This window comes from Thunnus maccoyii, chromosome 16 (assembly GCF_910596095.1).
Source record: "Thunnus maccoyii chromosome 16, fThuMac1.1, whole genome shotgun sequence".
In the NCBI taxonomy this organism is placed as follows: domain Eukaryota; kingdom Metazoa; phylum Chordata; class Actinopteri; order Scombriformes; family Scombridae; genus Thunnus; species Thunnus maccoyii.
The window spans coordinates 14225279-14251282 of record NC_056548.1 but is presented as its reverse complement, the minus strand read 5'-3'; the positions used below and the strand labels follow the sequence as shown (position 1 = coordinate 14251282).

Below are 26004 nucleotides of genomic sequence, written 5' to 3'. Positions count from 1 at the left end.
AATTTGGCAATGAATATAAAATGTTACAATTTGACAAATTAAAAATCAATGTTACGAGTAATTAATCACAAATACTGATGAAAAGTGGTCAAAGTTGCCCATGCTCTGTTAACGGCTATCATTAATAAACTTAATATCTCATTTTCTAATATTAAAACCCATTACTGTATTCCAAATAAACTCATAACAGAGCATTTTAAAGTCAGAAATGAGCTTAGGAAACACTACACAATGACATCTTTTTACCAGCCATCAAGGTGCTATTTGGTTTATAATTGTATGCATGTCATGAAATCATAAAAGTACATTTACAATTCAGTGTCATATTTGTCCACTTAATCCAGTAGACTATACATTCACATATATTTTAAGGTTGTCCAGTATCTCTCACTGTATAAACACAACTGTACAACAGTCATAGTATTTTATTCATCGCTATTTTTAGACATTCATATAATTAAACTCCTTCCAGAGGGAGAGGGGAAAGAGGGAGAGACGATTTAATCAGATGGAGGTGTAGTGTCTCCCAAAGCTGGTGAGTCTAATCTTCTCCGGCAGAATGATGTTTACTGAATGCTCCGGCTCCTCCTGGCTCGCGCTTCCTGCCTCTTTGAGCAGGTGTTCCCTTTGCTGCCGAACAAGCTGGCTGTACTTTGCGTTAGCCAGCCACGTCTCACACCGGCCAAAAAACACAATGCCTGTAGTGCCCAGGATGACCAGGCAGGTTAACAGGGCCAGCATGCCGAAGCAGATGAGCTGACCGTGGCTGACCAGGACACCGGGGGAGTGGACTGTCTCCTTCAGGGTGATCTTGAGCAGGTCTCTCTCAGGCGGTCTGAGGAGCTTGTGGAAGGCGTGAGCAGGGAGGGAGTAGTGCTGTGGGCTCAGCGCGAAAACTCTGTGTTCCACAGGTCTGGCACCGACTGGTTTGGACCTGGCCTTCGGTCTGTGCTGCTGCTGCGAACATGTGGGACCTGTAAACCATTTCTGGCAAACACACCTGAACGTGCCATCAGGTTGACCGACACACGTGCCCCCAGTGGCGCATGGCCTGCCTGCACAGGGAGAGAGGCTGGCGGTGTCATTACAAGTGAAACCAGTGAAACCGTGCGGACAGATACACGTGAAGGCCAGGCCGTGGTTTGTACAGTTGCCACCGTTTAGACAGGGGTTAGGTTTGCAGCTGTCAACACTGATTTCACAGAAGTCTCCAGAAAACCCAGGGGGACATAGACAGGAAGAATCAGCTGCTGAGCCATCCGTATCTGTACATGTGCCTCCGTTCTGACAAGGAGAGCTGGAGGGCAGAGCAGCACAGTGTGAATACACAGTAGAGGAAACGGGGCCGGGCTATCTAGTTCACAGCTAAGAGGCAACTAAACATCCCAAACATCCCAAACCATGACGCAACCTACCAAAAGACAGACCCATTTCCCAAAACTATAAAACGCTATTCCCCTGATTTTACTCATGCTCATTTAGAAAGCACTGGCATTCAATATCATTAACTCAAATCATTATAGCTGGAACCCAATTAACAGACAATTCTCCAGGTGGAAACACTAAGAGTCAAAACTGTTCATGAACCAATCAGAACCTCAGGATAGATAGATAAATGGGCCATGGCTCAGTTCACTTGTTTTGGAACAATGGATCCACAAAGACCTGAGGCAGAATAAATGTGATTTCTTCCTTTACGTACAAAGTGTTTTCTTTTTTCATTGGTTTATATTGTAAATACATGGAAATTATTTTACTGTATTCTATGTTCTTTATCAGTTGCATATTTTTTACAGTGGATTTACTTTTTCATGTATACATGTGTTGTGTATTTATATTGTGTTTATCATGTAAAGAGGTTGCTCTGAGGTGAAAACCTTAAGAACCAGTATTCATTGCAGTATCAGATTTTTACAGTAGTGTTTTGAATCGATCTCACCAGTGTGTTATGGCTGTTTTGTAGTGTGTGTGTATTTGATGGCTTTTGAGTGATGTCTGAAGGTAAAGTTTGGTTTAGATGTAAGATTACATGGTTTTGATGTGGAGAGTTTGAAGTTTGTGAAGATGAGTGTGCAGTTATGCATTTGTGTTTAGAAATTTGAGAAATAGAGCATAATTTCAAGAAATGTGTCTTCGCAATTGAGAAAAACTGTAAAATCTGCCTGCTTATGTAATCTCATACTTTATACAGATGATGCTACATTGATAACCCCACATAAGAATATTGTCGCTATCCACTGAAGATGTATCCACAAATTTGGTGATTTTGAATGTACAGAAAAAGATTTGTATTCCTTTAAAAAGGTTGAGAAAGTTTTCTCCTCTTTCCAAAGCCAGATAAACTATTTCAAAAACAATTAGAAAATCTGAAAATTGCATTGTCACGAAGCTGAAAATAGCTGCTGAAAACTAACATGGCTCAGTGATGATAAGTTTTCTGTTTATTTAGAGAAAACTGGGGCCATCATATTTGATCTGGAATGAAGCCCAGAAAATATCCAGAATTTTTAGTTGAGGCAGGTTAGACAGCGGGCAAAAAATACTACAGGTTGTATTTTAGATCATTCTTGGCCAGGAAAGCATCCCTGCTGTCGATAGAGCAACATTAAAAACTAGTTCAATGTCACTTTGACTACGGTGCCACCATCTGGTACAGCAGCAGTAGTTCTCCACAACTGCATGTATGTTTTTAACCTGTCTTTGCCTGACTTGAGGATCTGTCTCTTTTTTTTTCTCTCAAATGCTCACCACAAATGAAATTCACATTTATTGATATTTTCGGTGGAATTACATTGATATTGATTGATGATATATCATTTCACCTAAATTGTAAGTAAAGAAAATAACAATTATCCATTGAGGATTTGTTTTACATGTGTGAAGAATTTTGTGTTAAAAGCGTAACACTGCATTGAACGTGAATTTGATTATTTTACATGCAATTTTGCATATATTTGCTATGTTGTGATATCAATATCATAATAATATACAGTAGGGTTGCAATTAATAATCATTTTCACCAATGATTACTCTTGTGATTATATCTATCATTAATTCTTTATAATTCTTTTGGTCAACAAAATGTCGTTAAATAGGGAAAATTTCTAATCAAAAATTCCTAAAGCCCATGGTTGGTGATATCATCAAAGTGCTTGTTTTGTCAAACAACGGTCCAAAACCTAAAAATGTTCATTTTACTACAGTATATCATAAGAATAAATATAAGCAGTAAATACTTGCAACTGAGAGCTGAAACCTCTCTTTAAAAAGCATTTCATCTATTATCAAAAGAGTTGCGGATTCATTTTCTGAAATTCAACTAATGGTTTGACCTCTAAAATATTATACCTATTAATACTGTAATATTGATGTCAGCCTTATCAGCCATCCCTAATGAAAACAGTGCATAGCTCATTTTCTGCACATTAAAAATCTGTAGCAATAACAAGATAAAAAAAAAAAAGAGAGTCTCAGCTTTGCCTGTGCAGTAAACGTCCTGCACCCCCATTCCCGGCATATCTGATCAATGCAGCCACACTTCAGAAAGTGGATGCGCTGATGAAAACCCAGGATAAAAAACGATCAGTATCTCTAACAGTACTGTAGCTTGTAAAATTACACAAGTCTCTGATATTCTGTCTCTGCTAGTCAAAAGAATAATAGCTATGGCATACAAACATCTATCGTCCCTCATAGAGGAGCCGATTAATGAAAACTCATGCAGGCCTTTTAATGGAGATTAATTCCCCCAGCATGCAAGTGAGGCTCCTGTCATCTCATTGTGAAAATTACAATAAAACTCAAATGATTATATTTTTGAGTGAGGAAGAGGAGCTGTCCATTTGCTGACACCGAGCTCTATCCTATTGAATGTTAAGTGTGTCTTGCAATCAATAACAAGTCTGCCTGACAGAGAACAAACATGGTGGGGTTCAGAGTCTGGAGGGTTGTGTCAGCTCACTGTGTCCCCTGAGAGTCTTTCATATGCATCGAATGGGCAGGAAATGGATTCCTCCACGGATCAGTCCTGTCTGTGATCCAGCAGTGAAAAGACGTTCGATGAGGTGACTTTAAAGGCCTGAAGGAAAGCTTCACTGTTTATGTTATGTTGTGTTCTGTCAATCCTGAATGTTAGAAGTGTTTTTTGTCTCAAATTGTTTCTGTGGTAATCCTCAGCATCCATTGTTAAGACTGTCATGCTTCATCTGTGTGCCAATTCAGGCAATATTCTTTGAAAGACATGACCCGTGAAGATAGGTCCTGCAGAGGACCTGAAGCCTGGCTGAACCTGCGCCGTGTCTCGGCAAATGAGAACAAAACTAACGGTGCATTCAGGTGGTCCTCATTGATTCATAAAGTCAAATATTTCCATGAATTTGCCCTCAAATGGCTTACAAAGTGGCAAATGCCAACAGTTCATGAGGTAAATTTGATAATCTTACAGTTTCATAACACCCAATTTTACACTTTAACACATGATGTAAAAATAGCAAATACTGTATATCCATATAATTTCTGTCTGTGACATTCTGCTATCACATATCTCGGCTGTTAACACAAATAAATATTGTTGCTTGCTACCATTGATTACATCCTGCCGTGACTTTTTACAGTAACTAGGTCAGTTCATGTGATATAATTATCAGCAAATGAAGGCAAATTCCTTGTAAACTGGTAAATGTTAATGTTTTCCCAGTGATACAGCAGATAAGGTCTGACTAGATGTACCATTATACTATGAGTGAATTGTGGGATACTGATATGCTGATATCAGCCATATTCAACTACAAGCCAAAGGGTGCTGAATTTCTGTTCTTACATATCGAGGACACATCCTCTGAAATGTGACAGCCTTGTGGAGAGATTATGATGTATTTGACTTCAATAGGATGCAGCCTCTGAACTGAGATGCAGCTTATGATGCTGCCCAGATACACACTGCCAGATACTGTATAAAAGATGTCTGCTTGGCGACAACTGAGGAGCACAACAAACATCACATTTTGCTACCATTGAAGTGTTTTGAATAAAGTCAATAAATTTAAAGATTTCATTTCAAATTAAGGTACCAACATGATGCCAGGGGAAAATGTAGCAGTTAAATATATCCTTAAATCTGCATTATGGATTTTTGGCAACTTGGACGCAGCACAACAAGCTGTAAACACATCAATTTACAAATTCTTTAGCAACATGTTAGCAAACAGTTGCCTTTTTACACATCCAACAGACACAGACCAACATTACTATGTCTTTATGAGTTGCATTTCTGTCCACTATTCCAACATTCACTCTCCTACCTCTGTTTTGGTTTTCACAACTCCTGAGGAAAATATCTGGCTCTTTAGCTGCTAAATATTCCACTGTGTTTACCAGCTAGTCGCTAACTTTGTCTGTTTGGTCCTGGGCAGGGAGTGTACATTTTGTTTTTTTAGAGGGTGTTTTTTTTGTTGTTGTTGAAAACAGAAGCCCACTGCAGCTGTAAACACTGCTGAGTGAATGCAAAATGAGTAAAGTGAAATTGAAACCGAAACAACGAGCTGAAAGACACTATTGAGCTCTGTAGAGCTGACAGGAACTGCAGAGTTGGATAATTATTTGTCTGTGGGTTTGTCACTATCACCAATATTTATATAAAATTATTGATTAGAATATTTAAATCAAGGTACCAACAAAATACCAGAGCTAATGGGTTATAGTTGACTTAATTTTACATGGATCAACTTAATTTTCTTAGTATCTTGGTAACAACCCCACTGTGCAGTACTTCCTCTTGATGTATGTCAGACACAAAAATAACTGCACATCAGAAAAGTCACTCCACAGGAAAAGAAAAAGTACTTTCTGACAAGAAATTATGAGCTGGAGGCCCTTTCAGGTGGAGTTTTCCTTCACAAAGCTGGAAACCTGCCAGTTTCTACATTTTAGCATTCTCATGTTTGTGCCAGAACTGTATGAAAGTAAACGTTTCTGCTTGTCTGACAAAATATGCAAAAGCATACAGTTTGTTGCGAGTCACAACAAGAAAACGAGACCGTGGCTACTTTTCGTGCACTTAAGACAAAAAAAACATCCTGTATTTTCTCTGCTACTATTAGGAGCTACGTTTAAGCGCTATTTGTGGGGTGGTTTCGCCGTGGCTGCCTCAGCGATACAAAGAGAGAAAGAGAGACATTGCATCATGTATTGATTATGGCTCCTAACGATGAACAAATGGAGATAAGGTTGTAAAGCACTGGAGTGTTCCTTTACTTAAAATAGAAACGGAGGTGCTGGTACCCGTTTGTGAGACAGACTCCTCTCTTCAGGTGGCAGTTTTCACCAGCGTAGCCATGGGGACAGATGCATAGGTATCCCCCCTCTCCCGTCTCTATGCAGGTGGCATTACCAGCACAAGGCCTGGATGAGCACAGCCGAGTATCTGTTGTGTAGACAAAAAAAAAAGGAAAGAAGAAAAAGCATGCTGTTTTTAGATCTTGTGTGCTCTCTCTCTTCCCCATATGTGCCTGTTTTTCCCTTCCTCCTTTGTTTCCACTCTCACTCGCACTCCCCGCAGCATCTTGTCACCAAGAACAAAACTGAGAACATAACCAACCATGTTACACAGGCAGGCGGCTCAGACGCTCCAACAGAATAAGAGATTTACTGCATGCGCTGATAAGGAGGTCAAACAGAGCGAAAAGCCAAAAAAAATCTTTTTTTTCTTTCAATCTTCTCTTGTTCTTTCTCTCTTTTTTGCTTGAGGGGCAGCAAGTCATTTTTATGTGATAATGTCCATTTTAGATACAATAGGAATTATTAAGTGCTTAATTTTAATAGGGTGTCTACTGAAATGGAAATGTGACTTTTACACCCCTTTAACATTTAAATTGCAGCGGCCAAGCAGTACCACCTTTGAGGTTTTGTTGAATTTGTAATATATGCCTTGCTTAATTGCACAAAAGCAGATAAAGGCAGTTAATAATGAGAATTTTCGCTGTTATTTTGTGGCTTCGGCTTTAATCAGTGACCCAGATCTCTCTTGAATTTTTCAGATCTTTTCTACACCAACTTCTCCCGTCTAAAAATACACTTGTCTCTATTCTCCAGCAGCTTCATTTGGTGGCAACCTGCGTGTCCCCGAGGCTCTGTGACTCACCCCAACCTCTGCTATGTCAGCCATTGTTGGGGGTTGGATACGAGTGTCTAGGGAGCTTAATGAGACTCACCTTTGTCACACAGGCTGCCCACCCAGCCCTCCTCGCAGATACACTGCCAGGCTTTCTCACATGTGCCGTGCAGGCAGCCGGGGAAGGGAACGCACTGGTCGCAGTTGTCCCCTTGCCACCCTGGTTTGCACCTGAAAGCGGGAAAAAGGGAACAATCCTGAACTATTATTATGCCACCCACAGAGCTCTGCAGCCCTGCTATTGCCCCCATAATGCCTGCTGGCTCTTACAGTAGTGGTGAAATGAGTATCCTATGTGGAATACAGTCATTTTGGCTCAAGAGTAGATACAGTCAAGCATTTCAAACTGGGAAAGCTTTGCAACCAAGAGCTTTTGAGCTATCTGTTAGGATAACAATGCTTTTTACTGTTCAAACAAAGGACTGATTTGGCATTTGACTTCACAGAATACAAGCACCAAACAAATCTAGAAAAAAAAACAGAAGCATCCAGTTGGCTGCTATGTGACTGCCTTTCTCTGAGGGAGGAACATTTATAGCTCCAGCGATTTATGAAAATAAGGTCTCAAATCCCCACAGGACATTATATACACAGTGATCTGAGGTCGTTTTAGTACCTGCACTTCCCTGGCTTCTCACAAAACCCATTTTCTGTGTTGCACCCTGCGCTGCATTCCCAACCTTTTGAGAGAGACAGAAAGGGACAGCAGCGTGTTAGATGTTTGCATCAAAAACCAAAAAAACACATAAAACATTCAAAGCGATAAAATATTCATCTGTCGTACTTTCTTTCCCACGCAGGGAGTAAAAATCGGTCCAGAAAAGAGTTTTGTTCTCATGAGCTATGACTAAAATCTCATTGTGTCGCTGTCAGTTGTCTCAGTGGACTGATCAAAATCTGCGATTACCTTTGGCGATGCGTGTCACGAGCAGAATTAAGACCACCGCTGTGAGATGCATCGTAATTTCGAGCAAGACCCCTTTTGTCCTGCAAAAAATAAAGCGGGTGAAATCGCAAAATTAGGTGTCACAGTGTGAAGAAGCGATGTTTTTCTATACAAAAGAGATCACATTACTCAAAAGTTCCTTTTTACGAAAAGAAAACAAGCCTTAAGGAGGAGAGAATTCAGAAGGATGATTTACAAATATGGCAAATTTTGGGATTTATAGGTCAAAATAATATCCACAGATATTTTTTTTAATGTAACGATAACTTAGTCATGAAATTTAAAAAAAAAACACTCTCTCTGCAAATTTAAATATTACTTGAATAATTCAGTGTTTTCTCTTCTGATAATTGGCGCACCTGAACCATATGCGTCTGCTCCCAAAGGTATCCATTACGCACAAGCATACAGACAAAGAGAAAAGCCATTTCATCATTTCATCTCAAAATCAATGCATTTCTCACCACAAAAAAACCTCATTAACTAAAATTATCTTTTGGCATGCGGAGAATTGCCTCACCTATGTCGCACCGGCGCTCTGTTTCCAAGTAGCTTCGGTCATATTTGACGGATTTGATTTGACTTTTTTCTTTTTTTTTAATCCAAGCGACGTGCCCTTGAAAGTGATACTACAGGTGTAGCGGTGGTCCGCCTGCTAGAGGAGGACCTGGAGGTTTTGACTGGACTGCTGCATCGTGCGGCGTCCCAGTGCAACACGCTCCTCCCACCGTATGAGAGGGAATGTGTGCACCAGTCTGACCCCCCGGGAGAGGAGTGCAATAGTTGTAAGTGAGTACATTGCGTGCCTGTATTTTGCATGAGTTGATAGCTAAGCAGCTGGTTTAAAAAGTCTTTGAGAAAAGTGAGAAGGTGCCTGCAGGTGATTAACACCCTCAAAACTGCTTATTTCTGCTGATTTTTCAGGTTTTTTTCTTTGCTCTCCATTTTATATTAAAACACAATCCAGTGTGTCTTCTGTTACAGAATAAAAGCATACTTTTATATAATCTAAAATAACAAAGTAAACCTAGAGGAGCATTTAACCCTTCTCTCTATATTAAAATGATATTGAATAACTTCCCTTACTAGCGACTACAGTATATGCCCTGTTCTATTTTTAGTCCACTTATTGCTGTCCACATTCTCCCCTTATCCTCCCCAAAGGCAGGGAATGATATTTTCCGTCCCACTGAGTATACGGCTTAGATTAAAGGCCTAATTATGAGTTTCACTCCTCTCAGGCATTATTTGATCCTCAGTCAAGATGTTGAAAACAGGGGGTAAGCAACCATCAGGTCTGTCTTTTTGATCTCATTACATGTGAAGATGCAACATGTGTCCAGTACAGGTTTTAAGCACTGGTGAAAGAAAACCAGTTTCCTTGCTCTTCATATAGATTTTTTTTTTTCAAATAAATCATCTCAAGTGGATGTTTCTTGATAAGACAGGTGTGTGGGTTTGCAGTCTAGACGGCAATAGCACAGGGGATCCATATATGAATGCAAATAAGCAGCAAATCAATTGTTTTCTTCAATCAGATGGGGGTAAAGAGAGTACAAGGAAGCCCTCTCTCTTTCTGCACAGAATCAATCTGCATTTCCCAGAGAGAGGGAGAGAGAGAGAAAGAGAGAGAGAGACAAGGACACATGTAATAAACAGACCACATGTGAGTGGAGGAGAAATGGATAAGTCTCCTCACATTGGATATAATCTTTTGAGAGGTCTCCAGTCTCATATCCCCTGGTTCAATTTGGTTCATGTGTTTATTTTCAAACCTCAAGAGACTGAGCTCATAGCCGGGGTGTAACATTACAGCGCTGATGTGATTCCCTGCCACAGCCACCAACCAGATCCACATCAGTCACTCCTTTTTAATGAAATGTCTGAGGTTTGTATGTGCTTTATTTGATTCATTTTTGGCAGTTTAGGGCAGCAGTCCAGCCTATGAACACAAAAGTCTGTCCCTGACTGACTGAGTGACTGATTGAGTGATGAAGTTATGAGTAGCTTCATTGGTTGACTGAGTGATGAAATTACTTATCAGTTAACATCAGTTGGCTGAGTGTTGCCACTTCCTGTATTCGTTGACCTAGTCTTGTTTTTCACAGCACTGGTCTCATCTGGTATCTGATCTTTAATCTGCTCCGGTCCAGTGCTTCCATGTTTAAATTGGACATTAGGGATCTGAGGATATGATTGTGTGCATGTATGTGTTTCCATATGTGACAGTTTAAGGTTGAATTTGGTTCCCACACAGACAGTTACATTGTACTGTATACGAACATGTGGGTCTTAATGGGTGTCTACTGAAATGTGTCTAATGAAACAAGTAGTTAGTCAAAAGTTAAACGTGCAATAACTGATTTTTGGCCACTTTGGGGGCATATCATTGACACTATCATCACCTTTGAAGTTGATATGTTGAACTTGTTAGCAAATAGTTGCTTCTTTACGCATCCAGCAGTCATGGAGCAACATTATCATTCATGTCAAGTCATGTTTCTGTCCACCTGGTGAATGTAAGTCCATATTCACTCTCTTTTATCTGTTTTTGGTCTTCACCAACTCTTGGGGGAATTATCTGGGTCTTTAGCTCCTAAAAGCTCCACTGTGTTCACCAACTAGTTGCTAACTGTGTCTCTTTGCTGTTTGGTGCTGAGCAGGTTGTGTACAATGGGTTTTTAGAGCTTTTTCTTTGAAACTATGAGAGCAGTGAGAATGTTGTGGGACATAAAATCACTATAAAGCTCCTTAAAGCCAAGGGGAGCTGCAGAGTCTGACAGTGTGATACATTGCTATCATAAGAAATATTGATTATAGCTGCTTTAACAATTTTGATATGAAGTAATTGCTAAGTCGTTTCTTAAACCTACAATAACTGATTTTTTTGGGTCACTTTGGGGCAGTGAAAACTGTGAATGTAACACTGACACATTATCACCTTTAAAACTGATACAGCAAACCTCATGCTGGCAAACAGCTGCCTGTTTTAAACTGTAGAGTCATCATTAACAGCAACCACATCCACACAGAAGTAGTCGTGTGACCCATTGTTAATATAAAAAATACTGATTATAGCTGCTTTAAGAAAAAATGCCAAAAATTCTATTGCGACTTCTCAAATGTCAATATTTGCTGGTTTTCTTTATCGTCTATGATAGTAAATTCAATATCTGCAGGTACTGGACTGCAGGTCAGAGGAAACACATTACTTTAATATGTCAACTTGGCCTCTTGGAAATTTTATATTTTTTTTTATACATTTTATATATCAGATACTTAATTAATGAAGAAAATAACCAGTAGATTAATCAATAATGAGCAGTATTCACAGCCCTAGTGTCTGTGTGTGTTTATGCGACAGGTAAAGTTCTGCAGTCAGATCAGTAATTATACATCAGCAGGGAATGAGCATTGCTCCAGATTTCAATATAATAAAAGAGTCTTACTTCTAATCTTCATGAACATTAGTCCCTCGCTGAGCAGGAAACATTACATGCCATAGAGGCACAGTCATGCATATTACCAGTGTAGATTATTTCATTTCAAGTCCACTGGAGATTGGAAATAATTTTATCTGAATTCTCAGCATGCAGATGCAATATGTGGAAAAGTCTATCAGCACACTCTGAGATCTGATTAAAGAAATCCCCATTCAGTCGACATACACCACCCACGCTGCAGGTTTTGATACAGATCATTTCATCCAACCTCTCGGTTGGCACAGGTTGGTTTGCAGGAAATTCATCTTGAGTATTGAATTCTAAACACAATTAGCTGGGTAATAACGCGTGATGGCTGGCCAGTTCCTCCTTGTCCATTGGCTTTAGGGCGGATCATTAGACAGGAGATCATGCCAGGTGCAACTCAATGGGGCCCACTTAACAGCAGTAAATCTGCCATTCCACATAATATACTGTATGTGCACACAGACAAACACACATGAGCATATAAAGCAGGTAATTGCTATTTGAATTGGTTAGAAAATCACACCACTAATATGAAGATAATCCTGTTTAGAGGAGCTAAAGATAAATGATGCAAAAGACATGACACTAGCGTGCTGTCGACTGATAAAGTGTAGCGCCTCGCCACTTCAGAAGCACACAGAGACACTTCTGTAGTTGATAGACAGGAGACATTTTTTCAGACAGTTTGGTCTCTTGACACCAAGTTTGATTGTCATGAAGATTTTCTGATGCCCCTTGATTGCAGGACGGTGTCATTACACCAGCTTCAGTTCTCCTGTCTCTGTGGATGACAGACAGAGATGGAGAGAGGGGATTTCCAAATACAAGCAGTAATTAGTCACAAAGGAGAAACCTACATCTGCCTTTGGAGACAAGCAGCTTATTTACTAGTGCCGCTGGGTGAAAGGGGAAGGATAAAATAGTGCTGTCACTTCCTCAGTGATTTGGCTCTTCACTCTTTCCATTTTCGTGGTATGAGTCCCATTACAAGACTTCAACGGCTGGGATACCTACAGTATGATTGCCAGACTGGATACAGAAGTCATTGTGTCTCTTTCAATGAGGACCTTAGGTAGTTTGACAAGCGCTACATTACTCATGAGTACAAAACACCTCACCTCTAGAAAAGATGCTTTCAGCGCCAAACAACAATGACAGTCCAGGTGCACTCAGATAATAGCTACATCAGTCTCTTTATTCTCAGCATGCTGAGGAGAGAAAAAAAATACTTTCTCTTTTTTAGCCCAAGTGCTCCTGCAGAAATCTGGGATAGTAGCTGGAAACAGAGTGCAGATGTCTCTCTTTCAAACATACCAATTATGTGGAAGGTGGAGTAGAGACGATCTGTCTCCTACTGACTGGCGGCATACCATGCATTTTCCTGGCACTTTCCTATGGGCTAGCTGCTTTGTAGACCCAGCCTCTGGGGTGTTCACAAAACTTCAAGCACCTTCCACTCCGGCTTTTCATGCTTGTGCAGAATCAGATCCAGAATGTTCTCAAATAAGAAAAAGGTGAGAGAAACCTTTAAAGGTCAAAATATGAGCTTTATTATTATCCTCATTCTGGGTTCCTGTTCCTGCATAAAGTAGCAATTTAAAAATTAGGGATCTCAACAACTGTTTGAAGGAAATGAGTCATTTCATATTCACATAGCAATCTTAGTGTTCATACAAAATGATTGATAATGTCAGATATTGCTTCCTTTGCCGGTCAGACCTACTGTCTTATTATATGAATGTCCACTCACCTCTTCATACCCGAATGCACTCAATCTCCCACTATTCGTGCAGGACATATTGTGCATGCTTCATACTAACTGTCTTGCACTGCTGTTACATCAACTTGGAAGTTAATGCTGTGTAGAAAAGGGCATGATTAATCTTATTTCAAATGCAACTTTTTCTCGTGTCCTTTTTTTAAGCTCCTCTCAGAACACACTGCTCCTCCAGCTCCAAACTGGAAAGCACATGCTCTTTGATTTTCTGCTGCAACACTTCCCTTAATGTCTGGCCATTTAAATCCCAAATTCACCATCACACTTCAAAATATGACTTGAGAGTTCTCGGGGTTATGAGCATCCTTTTAAATGTTAAGGGAGTAAATAAGAGTGCTCCGTTGATTGGTGATGTTTTCTGTCAAGAGAAACCACATTAACATGATGTGTAGGAATCGCTGGTGACACCTTAATCTTCAATATTTCCATAATAGTCTTTTATCAGGGGTTGAACATTATTGTGCCTGGCCTTTGTGGCTGCAAAAACAACAGCCACCTGACGTAAAAAGCCATAAACACTAATGCTCTGTAGGAGGCAGAAACTAAATGATGATATTTGTGTAATTTGCCATCTGCTCGGATGTGAGCCAGTGTGTTGAAATGTTAACAAAATTTCATTAATGGAGATAGAGCTGTTGTTATCTCCATAGCAACTGTAGCCTCTCATTGTCGGGAAAGCACTAAGGTCGTGGAGGCAGATAGATGGACAAGACTGATAGTTTGCGAGAGAGGAAGAGAGAAGAGGGAGCAGAGGCAGGAGAGAAGAGAGAGAACGAGGGGAAAACGGCAAAATGTAGAGGAATGACTTCACCTGATTCCAGTTATTCCTGTCTTGTTACCATGGGAACGGGAAGATGATGCTATCTTTTCAGGTGTGGTGCACCTTGGTATGGGCTTGTGTCATCAAGATATTACACATAGATCACCTTTTCACCTTGAAAGGAAAAAAATAGCATGTTATCTAAAAGTGACCTACACACATCCGGTTACTAAAGTGTAAATTCACACATAACCAAATAAGGCAGAAAACTGCTGCCACACTGCTCTGTATGGACTCTAAGTAAAAAGTAAATGCACTGAGTATTAGTCACAGCACAAATTGATGTCCTGTTAGAAGTGATTTAATACTTTGCCGGCTCCAAGTTAAGAAACTGATTCCCTGAGCACACTTGTGCACAGAGAGACAGTTTTACCTTTTCCATCACATTCGGCTTTGCTGTTAATGGATTCATCTGTTTGAAATCCCCACTGACTTCAAAAAACTCTGCGTCACATGGCATGTTTATTGAAGAGAGAACTTCCCTTCTTGCGAAGCTAAACGACCGTTCTTGTCAAATGCTTTGATTGCTTTCTTGAACATCCGGTTTGACATTTTCAGGCAAGTGAAAACATATGCTTGTATATGTGTGTGTGTGTGTGTGGGTGTGTGTGTGTGTGTGTGTGTGTGTGTGTGTGTGTGTGTGTGTGTGTGTGTGTGTGTGTGTGTGTGTGTGTGTTTTGTGTGCCTGCGTTTCTGTGTCCAATGCAAAGGGACATGAGTGTTAAGGTGTTTTTGTCTATTTAACTGGTCTCCAAGGCCTTTCACAGACCTATCTAGGAACCGAACGGAGAGAGCAAAATTGCACAGGCACTGGCGGGAGTTGATAGCCAGCTGCTGAAGTAAACAAATACTACAACTGACAGACAGAATAGATAAATAGCCCACAACACTTCCTGACTGAATCTATCTTCTATATATTGGTTTTCCCCAGTTACAGATTAAACACAGCCCTTCACTGCAAACAAACACTGACAGTAGATTTTGCGATTTACTGCATGTAACTGATGCTAACTGGCTGAGGGTTAGCACTTAATTTGTTGATGAGTATATTAACGGCTGCAACTAATGACTCTTTTTTCGATTAATTGTTTTAATGTCAGAAAAGATAAAATCAGAAAATCATATATGCAAAGAAAACCATCAAATACTCACATTTTAGAAGCTGGGACCAGTGAATGTTATTTTTGCTTGGAAAATGACTGTATAATATAACTATATAATATCTTTTTATGCCTTTTTTCATTCAATAACATAATTCTATCTATGTCTATACAGCTGGCTCCCATTTAGTTGTAGGTTTTAGTTTCTTCATGTGAGGCCTGTTTGTGCTCTGCTGCCATTGTCATACTGTATGTTTGCTTCATAATATAATAGAGATTAATGGTGTTGTTATAGAGCTCTGTTTTGTTCTCCCTCACGCCTATTCTTCAAGTTCTATCCATTATCAACCTGCATGCATCCTTCAACACATGTAAAGACTATTACAAGACACACACGAGCCTACACCGATGGAAGAGTGGGAGGAAAACAGACAGAGAGGAAAGACCCGAGCAAAAGCCTGCAATGACACTTGTCCAACCCTTTTTCCTGGGTGACTCATCTCAAATGATCTCTCACAAAGACTGAAAAATAAATTGTCGTTCATCCTGACAAAAATCTATAATTTCTTTTAGCACATCCTCAGGCATTAGAAGCTATATTTAAATCTAACTATCATGTATTTCAGCTTTTTGAAGAAAGAAATCCAAAGCCCAAGACCTGTCACTCATCATGATGAAGACGGTGGCGGCTGCCAGCATCTTCTTTCCTGAAGCCGGGCATCCATAAAACCACCTGCAGGTGTTGGAGAAACAGGCAATAAATGCAGACAATCTGGAATCATTTGCGCAGTCTGGGTAAGTGATAACTTGTGATTCAAGCTTCAACATCACCAACTGTTTTGTCTGTGAAGCTGATCAATAACAAGAATAAAAGTGTCAAATCCAATTACGCTTTGAAAAATTTTCAGTACTTCACAAGACCTTGGCTGAGCTGGTTATTGTTTTTCCAAATGGTACCCAAAATGAGGAGAGTAGTTGTTGTCAAAGTGATTACAAAATATTTTAAGAAACTACGTATTTCTACACGTTCACTCAGCTGCTCTTTAATGTCTTTTCAGTCAGCTGTTTAAAACCTAACTGTCATTGCTTAAAGGTGCAATCAGTAATCAGTCATCATCAAGTATTTTACTGGCTCTTTGGACAAATTGACTATCAGCAGGGGTTCACAAGTGTTGCTCATCAATGCCTGTTACTCTGCTGCTCTCACTGTCTTGTGAGACTTCCAGCTTTTCAAACAGCACATCTGGCCCAGCTCTGTCTTTTACTGGGAATGTTTTCTGCTGCACGGATTCACGGAGGCATCCTGCATCTTTTGTCAGTGGCTGAAATAAATTCTGAAGGAATAGTTCAACATTTTTGTACAAATTAAACAAACAAAATATAAACTGGTGAGCTTTCTCCTCCATGGACATCTTCCTATAGCTTCCTGGTCCACCACCAAGCTACTTTATCAGTTTTATCAGTTTCAGGACAACACTTCCCAGCAAATTTCACCTTCATTTAGTTGTAAAGTTGGGGGGGGGGTTGTACTTTCTACCCCTCTCTTTTTTACACTGTTGGTCAGTCCTGCATCGCCTGGACTCCCTTGTGCCTTTTGAAGCAATTCACTCATGTTCCATAGAAAATGAATGGGGGCGAATTTCTCATTGCGTCACCTTTAACCTTTACCACCAACCTACAGTAAAAACCAACTACTACTAAAACTTTGCTACTGTTGTACCACTAGCTAATTCCTGCACAACCCACAACAATGAATACTAATTTAATTCAATATTACAAAGTGCATGAAACAATTTCCATCTCATTTTATTCTGTCTAAAGTTGATAATTACTCTTTCTCTACTTTAACCAAATTGGAAAAGTGAGCATTTTAGCCTGAAATGAAATACTGTAAAAAAAAAAATGTTTATATGAAAAACTTTTTCTACACCTGTAATCCTCTCTATGAAAGAGAATGAAGACAATTTCCTGAACCGATACACTTAATTATTATTATGTGAATAATTTATTGTCGTTATTCGTAATTGATTTTTCCACCCTGAAGTTAAATCAATCACTCTGTAAAATATCAACAGTTGTCCACATTAACATGCTGCTTGTGTGCATTTAACAATGGTGTATTTTTGAACATGCTCATTATTTATTATCGATCATTTGCTGCCACCATAAACCTCTTCCACAATACCTCGCTGTGCACTGTTGAGCTTCAGTGGACAAGAAATCAAGCAGAGGGCAAGATATTCCCCTCTGCGTCTAATTGAATCTCACCTTTCAACAGAAACCTGTGGCTGCCAGCTCCAGGTTAAGGCAGTGTTGATATTGCCTCTCTGCTCACTCTCACAGTCCCCCCACTATGAATTATTCACATGCACAGTCACAGCTGAAAAGAGGCCAGCGCAAGGGGAGATAAACTCAGCCTTTTAGATCAAGCTCCTGTATATAAAACACTCTTTAGAAAAGCACTTTCGCATGTAGCGTTTTGCTGTCATTGGGTGTATTTTGTGTTTTATGCGCCTACTCTACCAAATCCACAACATACTTATGAATGAGACGATGTCCAGTTCAAATCGTTTTACAACAAAAACTGCTCCGGTTGACTGACATTTAAAGATGGTAGTCACGACCTTCCTGAAATTTTTCATCAATTTCTCCCTCACACAGACTGGAGCCAGATAATGAAAGTGTCAGTGTTCCTCCAACTGTAACCAACATGATGGACCTAATTTCCTCTGCCATTTCCCATCTCCCATGATGCAACAGGACAGCCATTCTGTCAGCCGCTGAGCGAGGGTCATCGTTTTAACGGAAATTATACAAACGGCGAAGTTGGAGAATAACATGCGCCCCCGAATTCATTTTTCAACAACATTTCTTATAAAAAGTGAAACCAGGCCTAAAAAAGAAATAGCAAAATTGCAAATGTGAAAACTAACTTCACTAAATTGAAAATAAACAGACAAAGAGAGACGTGTAATAGGAACAGGACAGTCTGACCTTGTCCCACTTACTCTGTTTTTGTCACTTGCTGTCTCTCTCCCTTGTTTTCTTTCACTAACGATTTCTTTCACCTCTGCTGAAAAGAGAGGAAGTGAAAGAAGACTGAAGATAGACTTGATGAATAGGTGAAGGCTGAAAAGGAGGTGAGAAGGTACAGAAGGAAGTAGCTCTCCTGTTTCACCGAAAATGGAAGTGATGTCGATGGAAAAAATGACAATGATGGAGACAGAGAAGGGGAGAGAGAGAGCACACAGAGAGGCTGTAGTTAGTATAAAGCTTGCTTAGTGAAGTGTAGTCAGACTCTATTAATTGCAGTGACAAATCCCCATGGCTAAAAATCCACAATCAGGGCCAATCAGTGCAAAGGGGGAAAACTTGCTTCCATGCTGTGAGACAACAATATGTGAACAGAATAAACAATTATACCTCTGCTTGTAAACAGGTTCTTTAAATTTTCATATCTTCCTGAACATTTTAAAGATTTTTAGTTTATTAGATTTGAGATAACAAAATGACACTGAAATCCCTATGAGGACTGTGAAAAAAATCTTGTTCTTGCAACAATATTTATTCAGTAATGCTGTATGCTTAATGTTGAAGATAAATAATAAATATCAACACTAAAAACTGCTCAATTTAAACCCAAGTAAAAATGTTTTCATCATTCATGTATTGTTTTCAAGTCAATTTTATTTATGTAACCCAAAATCACAAATTTGCTTTAAAGAGCTTTATTATCTGTACGCAAGGGGCCAGCAGTTACCATATGTTCAAGTATGAGCCAGTTTTTTTCAGCACTGCTTACTGGGGGGCCAACATATACTGTAACTTGGTTTATATAATAGTTTTAGGGTTGTATCTGAGGGCAGATGTCATTTTAATTAGTAAGTGAGGGCTGATAGAGTGACAGCAGGTTAAGTTAATACTAATTCAGTAAAAAAAAATGTCTCATAAACATAAACATATCTTCTGTGTTACACTACAAGACTAGAAAAGTCACTGATAGCTTGCTGTATTGACACAAATCTGTTCTGGTCAGATATAGGCCGTATTATGTTGTGTATACCTGTGTTATGCATCTTGTACATTTATAAGTAATATAATATGTTACAAGGTCACATTTATTGGGATTTACATAAGCCTAGTGTTTACATTGTTAACTATACTGAGGAATTATGAGGAGCCATGTAAAAGATTTTATGTAATCTATAAAAAGGGGAAACTTCAGCTTTCATTAGAGGGGCCAAATATTTTTGTTGGAGGGCCATGATTTGCTATTTGCCTACCACTGCTGTAAAGCATATGACACCCTCTAGTTTTAGACCCCCAATTCTTAAAAAAGGAAGACATTTCAGGGGGATCAAGAGAGGAGGGATCCCCTCTTCTAGGACGTACAAAAGATGTGTGTGCAGAGTAGATAGAAATAACAATAGTGAAGTTACACTATGGGGAAGCAGAATGACAGTATCAGGTAGATAGATTGCAAACATATACAATGAATATAAAATCCAGGAAGATGTCAAGCTACTCCCAGGTGGCACCAAAACAAATAGGACATGGGTCACTTAACCTCCTCTCTCTATATTTCCATTTGCATGCTTTCCTGTAGACAGATTCAACATATTTTGTATGTTCAGCCGGCCTGCTGTGTACTGACTAGCTTACACAGTTCATTGGAATTAATTATTTGGAAGTGTACCAACTGAACACTGTCTTTACCTGTAGTTGGTGCCAAATTACATAACTGTTCCTTCCTGCGCAGTTATTAGAGTATTTTTAAGAATTTACAGATCTATATGGTAATTGGCTGCAGTGAGAGCACATTTATCCAAAGCACAATTTTTTGCCACTCAATCACCCGTTCACACACACACTCATACACCAATGGCAGATAACTACCACGCAAGGTGACTGATTATCAGGAATAATTTGGTGCTCAGTATCTTGGCTACAGGCATTTCGACATGTAGAGGATTATATCTGCTATATTTATAATATAAAGCACTCTAAATGTAAGAAAAAATGTCTAACTCTGCAGAATAACAACATAAATGTCCATTTTGATGGCATTTCCATTTGATCCCTCTGTTTGAGCTGGGACACCTGATGTCTGTAGAACAAAAGTCTACGTAGAGTCAGACAACAGATCACACTGATTGACAAGATGTGTAGTATAATAATTCCCAGTTGTAAGCTTTCATCTCTGTTGTTTGTCACTCTGTATTGTTTTCTATCCCCTTCTGTTTTTGTGGCTTCAGTCGGGGGTAAAAAAGACTTCAAAGATAAGTCATAATGTTGACAGAAAACCATCCTGCATGGGTTTTATGTTCATGTCAGCATTCTGGCAGTAACAATGTCATCTCTTCCAAATGGTAGATGCTTCATTTTGGAGGGCAAACTCCAAAGTTCTGCTAATTTTTCCCTCATGACACCCAGAGGGATACAACAGCATGTTCTCACTGGTTATGAGGGAACAGATCGGATGCTCACACATACATCCATCAGGTGCACAATGAGCTTGTTTTACTTTTGTTTTTGTTTTTGACTCTGTAATCATGTTTTCCACGCAGTGAGTGGTGCATGTCTTTGGCAGAGCTTCCCACTGAGTAGCCTTTGAATGTTTCCACAGTGCTGGCACGCTAATGCAGAAGAATCACACACAGTACTTGTATTTTTAACAAATGTATGTCATCAGACAAGGCATGAAAAACACATCGACCCATTTTTAACTTGCCTGTAAATTTTACTTTGAACATTGAGTGAACAGTACAAAAGTAGTTAATATTAATCTTCCCAGCATGGAAGAGGAAAAACAAAGTCCATCACAGCAATAACTCAGGTATGATCCTCACTAACCACTGAACCCACATGCTGTCTTCTAAACTAAATTCTGCATTGATCTCATAATCATACACTAGACTATATAATTAATGTGATGTGATTGTCTCTCTGTGAATCACAGTTGAAGATGAAAGATGGAGAGCTTACCGCCAAAGTATAAAATGATAATGATCTTTTCGGAGTGTAATTTCCTTTGTCATGTCAATGTGTTGTGAATGGAATGAAAAAACAGGTTTGATTGACGTCTAACCTAATTATAATCCATGTAAAATTGAGATTGTTTCACTCTGTTGCTTAGAAACAGCTAGCTTTATGTGCCAAAAACGCCTTGTCAACTCCAATAACTGTACAGTTGTAGAGATAATTCTGCAGGATTTAAATTGCACCTGTGTGAAAGGGGAAGCTGCATCACAACCCTTAAACCTTAAATCTACAGCGAATAACAGTCACACTGACTGTTACTAATTTATTTTAAATGAAAATAGTGATAATTAAAGCCCTCTCAGTAAAGTAAGACAGTAAACATTTTTGCAAGTTAGCCTACAAAATATTTATGAAGCACAGTCTCATCTCTGTGTGATGACATGTCATGGAGTGTTTTCTTGTGGGTGAGAGTCTCATTATAGCTTGCTTATACACAAACCCTGTCCCCACAGGACTGCAAATGCCACACAACAAGCTGATACCCAAATTAGACCAGAATCTGTCTGGATTTTTTTTTTTTTTTTAATCAAAACAACAAATTCAACTGTCAACTCAAGCAGACAAAATATCCCACAGAACAATATATACAGCTTACTTGCTGCTTTTCTTCAGTGTATTCACACAATTAGTGGCTGATTTTATGATTATGTGGGTGAGGGAGAAATGAACAGAAAAAGCAATAAGATATCTAATTATGTATAAGCCTCAGGAAAATGAGACGTCTGATTAGTGCATCATCCTCTTGGTCATGGAGAAAATACAGCATGATTCATAACAGTGGTCACAGGTAATTTTTCTTCTGAGCATTAAATTACACAGAGAGAAGACTCAACAAGGTCTGCAGTTTATCAGTGAAAGTTCACCCTATTAAAACTTTTTGTGAATTTTTGCAAATTCATTCTGTAGTCTATCATGGCTGTAGATCAACAACCTTTGCTGTGAGAAATACTACACTCAAAGCTTGGTAAGATAACACATTTTAAATAGATTTAACTGTGTTAAAGGAATGTGGTGCAAAAGGTTGCTTAGAAACACTATTAGATTATATCCTCATATGCTTTCAGCTTCACTGCAGCTGATCTATTTGTGTAAATGAGTGTCACTTAAAGATACAACATCAGTGCTTTGCAGTTCTAACACTGCACCTCAAGAGGATTGTAATCCAAGCAAAGTGATGTGAAGCAAATGTCCTCATTCTTCTTGGACGTTACTCCCATTTCCATGCTGTTATGTTGAGAAAAGTATAGGCTACATAATCGTTTTTCTTTTATTTCACACAGGCTTTGCTCTCTAGTGTGGCTGTTTAGGCAGAACCATTCGCATCTGTGCACTGGAAATTTACATGTGCATGCTCAGGGAAGCAGGTAATCAATCCCATGAGGACTGCCTGTTAAAAAAACGGCTGTGCCCACACCAATCTTCATGAATAATAATTATTAATCTGGATGGATGGCGATGTCAGAAGACTGTGCACAACTCTTCCGACCCTGTCTTCATCAACATCAATCATGACATTCTTCACTAGTATTTGACGCTGTTGCATCCAGACTGGCTCAGTGGTTTTTGCTTGAATGTGGGGACAAAATTCACAAAAAATCCCCTGTGGTTCTACACTACAAAGAAGTAAAGTACAGTGTTTGGGCAGCTCTCCTGAGTCCTGCCCATCTGTCCCTCTAATAGACCGGTTGCTCCTGCTCACCTTTTCAGAGTGTCTTTACCAGGGCAGCATTGTGTTCTTCCATGTGCTTCCATTTTAGTTAGGCAGCTAGGACTTCCCAGCTCTAATACAGTTAGCTGCCACCTCCTGGATCAAGCAACAGAGGAGCCAATGTTCTTTGTTCCCTAATTCATCAAGGTCTTGGAGTGGAGGGTAAGATTGATTATCTGCAGGAAATCCCACCAATTCATCAGTTCATCCCCACCTTTACTAGATGGTGTGGAAGTAGCAACTTCTCCCCTGCGGGTTAAGTATAAGAAGATGGCTGAACATCTTAATTAGATGTTTCTCTCACCAGTTACCTACACGTACAGCACAGTAGCTGTGTTTAGTGGGTCCTTGCTGACACTAAGGACAGGACAGACTTAGGACAGACCTCAGTCTCAGCCCCAATCTTTGTCAACTGGCTCTCCAGACACTCTCCAGGGTAAAGGCAGGGAGGATTTTCTGGATGTTCCACTAACTCTGGACAGCTTCTGTGTGTCCATCGCTTTCAGTCTTTAAAGCCGGAGAAAAAACTGTCACATCTCTGTTGACTGGATCCTCTACTGTTTCTGCTCTGTTGTAAAGAAGTCACGGCCACTACAACTACTTAGACATAACTAGAGCTGCAATGATTAGTCCATTAAGCAATTAGTCAATGGACAGAAAATGAATTTGCAACTATTTTAAAAACTGATTATATCGTTTCTGGCATTTTTCAAGCAAAAACGCCCAATATTCTTTGGTTTCAGCTTCTCAGATGTGAGGCTTTGCTGCTTCTATTTGTCATATGTGAAATAAAAGTAAAATAAAAGTCAGACAAATTAAGCAAATTTAAGACATTTCTCAAATGTTTTTACATTTTGTAAACAAAATGATTTTTGATGATGTGATGACAATTTGAAATTGATTAATTGAGAAAATCAGTGATTAAAATATTCATTAGTTGCAGCCCTAGACTTAACGAAGGGAACTGTGCAGGCCCCCCTGTCTGGCTTCCACCCTGTCCTGACCCTGGCCCAGCCAGGTCCACTGGCCTGCCCTCCCTTTAATGTCTCTCTGGCTCAACCATCAAAGCCCCAAATATGCTTCAACTGGGAGTGCTAATGGTCCACAGTTAGATGGAGCTGTGTGTGGCATTACCCACCTTTTCGTCTTCTGATGTTGGCCCAACAGCACCAGAAGTAGGGGGTCCGAGGAGCCATTGCCCTCCCACTTTACCCTCCTCTCACATTCTTTTTAAGTCACACATCACTGTGTCCCCACAAATGCCCCTATATTGCAACACTTATGGTAAAAAGACATTTCAATTATTCCTGTCCACTCTAAGACATTAGGTAAAACAAAGGAGGCAAACATACAACAGGAAGAATATTTACATTTTAATCCAATCAAAGAGGACATTGTCACACAAACCAAATGTATACAGTGTACATTGCAACCAATAAAATTATTTCAATGCTGTGTGTCTGCTGGGTCCCTGCAGACTTGATGGCTCAAACTCTGATACCAGTCTGCTGTATCCTGTCTCCATGGTAGGTTGATATGTAATCGGTTCCATTAAAGGTACAATATGTAAGATTTGGCCACCCGCTCTGAACAAATAGGGGGCAACATTTCACCAGAATGCACAGTCCCTCAAGATCCACTACTGAGTCCATACAATCTAACTTAACAGTAATAAAAGAAGCTAACTACTAACTAACAGCAGGGCAAGAATATGCAAAATTCAAACAAACTGCTGAAACTCTTGGAGCCAGTCAAGGTAACACTGCTATCTTCATGTGTGGTGTCAACCTATAGTTTACTTAGGGACTGAGCCCAAAAGACAGAGGACTACTGTAACTACTAGTTTAAGTTTTTCAGTACGGTTTGTATTGTTGCTAGTCGCACTAAAGATCCGTTCTCCTAAATAGCCAACGTTAGCTGTTTACTTACCAGTCTAAAAGAAACATTGCAAGTTCAGCATCAAATCTTATCTCTTTACTCGCCAAAATCTGTCTCCAGTGGTGGAAAGCCATGCCAATGTTAACTCTTGTTTTGCTTGTGTTTATATCACTTTTTTTCTTTTCCACTGAACATGATTTCTTGCTGGGAGCAGATGGTTAGGATGGTGATGACATCCTCTCATGTTGGACTGAGGGCAGACTGGATGCCACAGTGACTCACTATTGCCCTTGAAGGTACAAAGTGGTTTTATGAGATACTTTAGATTTGTAGGTCATCCTTATGGTGTAGCTTGCTAACCAGCAACAAGTTCAATCAATTCTGTTTTTGTTTAAGTATTTTCTGGAACTTGTTACTGTGAAACTGGCCGTTGGAGACCTAATACCGCTCTGTTTTTACCAGGTACATGTAATACTTTTCATTTGGCTTGCATGCAAAAACTTTGCTACCAGTCTGCTATATCTTGTCTCTGTGTATTTTCAGGAGCTTGTTAACCACAAAACTGGCTGTTGGAGACCTAATACCAATCTGTTGTTACCAGAATAAATGGTGGTTTGGAGCCAAAAGTAACAGTATGTGCTTCATTCCTCACACAACACACAAGAGAGAGCACTGCTGCTTCACACACTAACACACACACACACACACTTTTTGGCTCCCACACTTCTGAAATGAATGCGGCGCCCCTGTGTTGACCTGTTATACACCTTTAATCTACACTGTCAGTTTCACAGCAGGAGGTGCAGTTATCAGTTTTCACCCACCAAGTCTTGTTAGAGGGCAAAAGCATGTGAATGCTGAAGCTTTGCAACAGCCTCACCTTCCATTAGATATTGAATTGTTAAATGCACGAGGGAATCAGGTCAGGGTTTATCTGTGATGCAAGGTGACACATTATTAATAAAAGATTAGTTTTCAGCTAGAAATTTTCCTCATTTAAAGTAATTGTTTAGATGTTTTTCATGTTATAGTTTAGCATTTTGATATGATTTTATTTCTTAAAATCCCAGACAAAGTCCTCTTACAATGGCAGCA

General features: G+C 39.6%; 1 protein-coding gene and 1 long non-coding RNA gene across 4 annotated transcripts; one reads left to right on the top strand and one right to left on the bottom strand.

The window, feature by feature from the left end:
• Nucleotides 1-112: 112 nt before the first annotated feature.
• On the bottom strand, nt 113-8774 carry LOC121881587 (protein delta homolog 1). 2 transcript variants are annotated; one of them, XM_042389457.1, is made up of 7 exons: nt 8635-8774; nt 8474-8488; nt 8076-8155; nt 7785-7848; nt 7209-7339; nt 6280-6421; nt 113-1297 (listed from the first exon to the last, which is right to left on the bottom strand). In XM_042389457.1, exons 3-7 carry the CDS (start codon nt 8125-8127, stop codon nt 505-507), a joined length of 1182 nt encoding a protein of 393 aa, XP_042245391.1. In that variant the 5' UTR covers nt 8128-8155; nt 8474-8488; nt 8635-8774; the 3' UTR covers nt 113-504. The 2 variants fall into 2 exon arrangements, with proteins under 2 accessions (XP_042245391.1, XP_042245390.1); XM_042389456.1 differs by lacking the exon at nt 8474-8488 and having other exon boundaries at nt 8635-8773.
• Nucleotides 8775-8811: 37 nt separating this feature from the next.
• On the top strand, nt 8812-25529 carry LOC121881588. Of its 2 annotated transcripts, XR_006091826.1 has the most exons (5): nt 8812-8899; nt 15908-16076; nt 25124-25205; nt 25306-25371; nt 25453-25529. It is a non-coding gene; the product is annotated as an uncharacterized LOC121881588 (long non-coding RNA). The 2 variants fall into 2 exon arrangements; XR_006091825.1 differs by lacking the exon at nt 25306-25371 and having other exon boundaries at nt 8826-8903.
• The last annotated feature ends 475 nt before the right edge of the window (nt 25530-26004 follow it).

Coding starts and splice junctions, on each gene's coding strand:
- LOC121881587 (XM_042389457.1), bottom strand. CDS start 8,127: ATGCATCTCACAGCGGTGGTCTTAATTCTGCTCGTGACACGCATCGCC. Junction 7,849..8,075: donor CGTGACACGCATCGCCAAAG/GTAATCGCAGAT, acceptor CTCTCTCAAAAG/GTTGGGAATGCAGCGCAGGG. Junction 1,298..6,279: donor GGAGTCTGTCTCACAAACGG/GTACCAGCACCT, acceptor TCTGCCCTCCAG/CTCTCCTTGTCAGAACGGAG.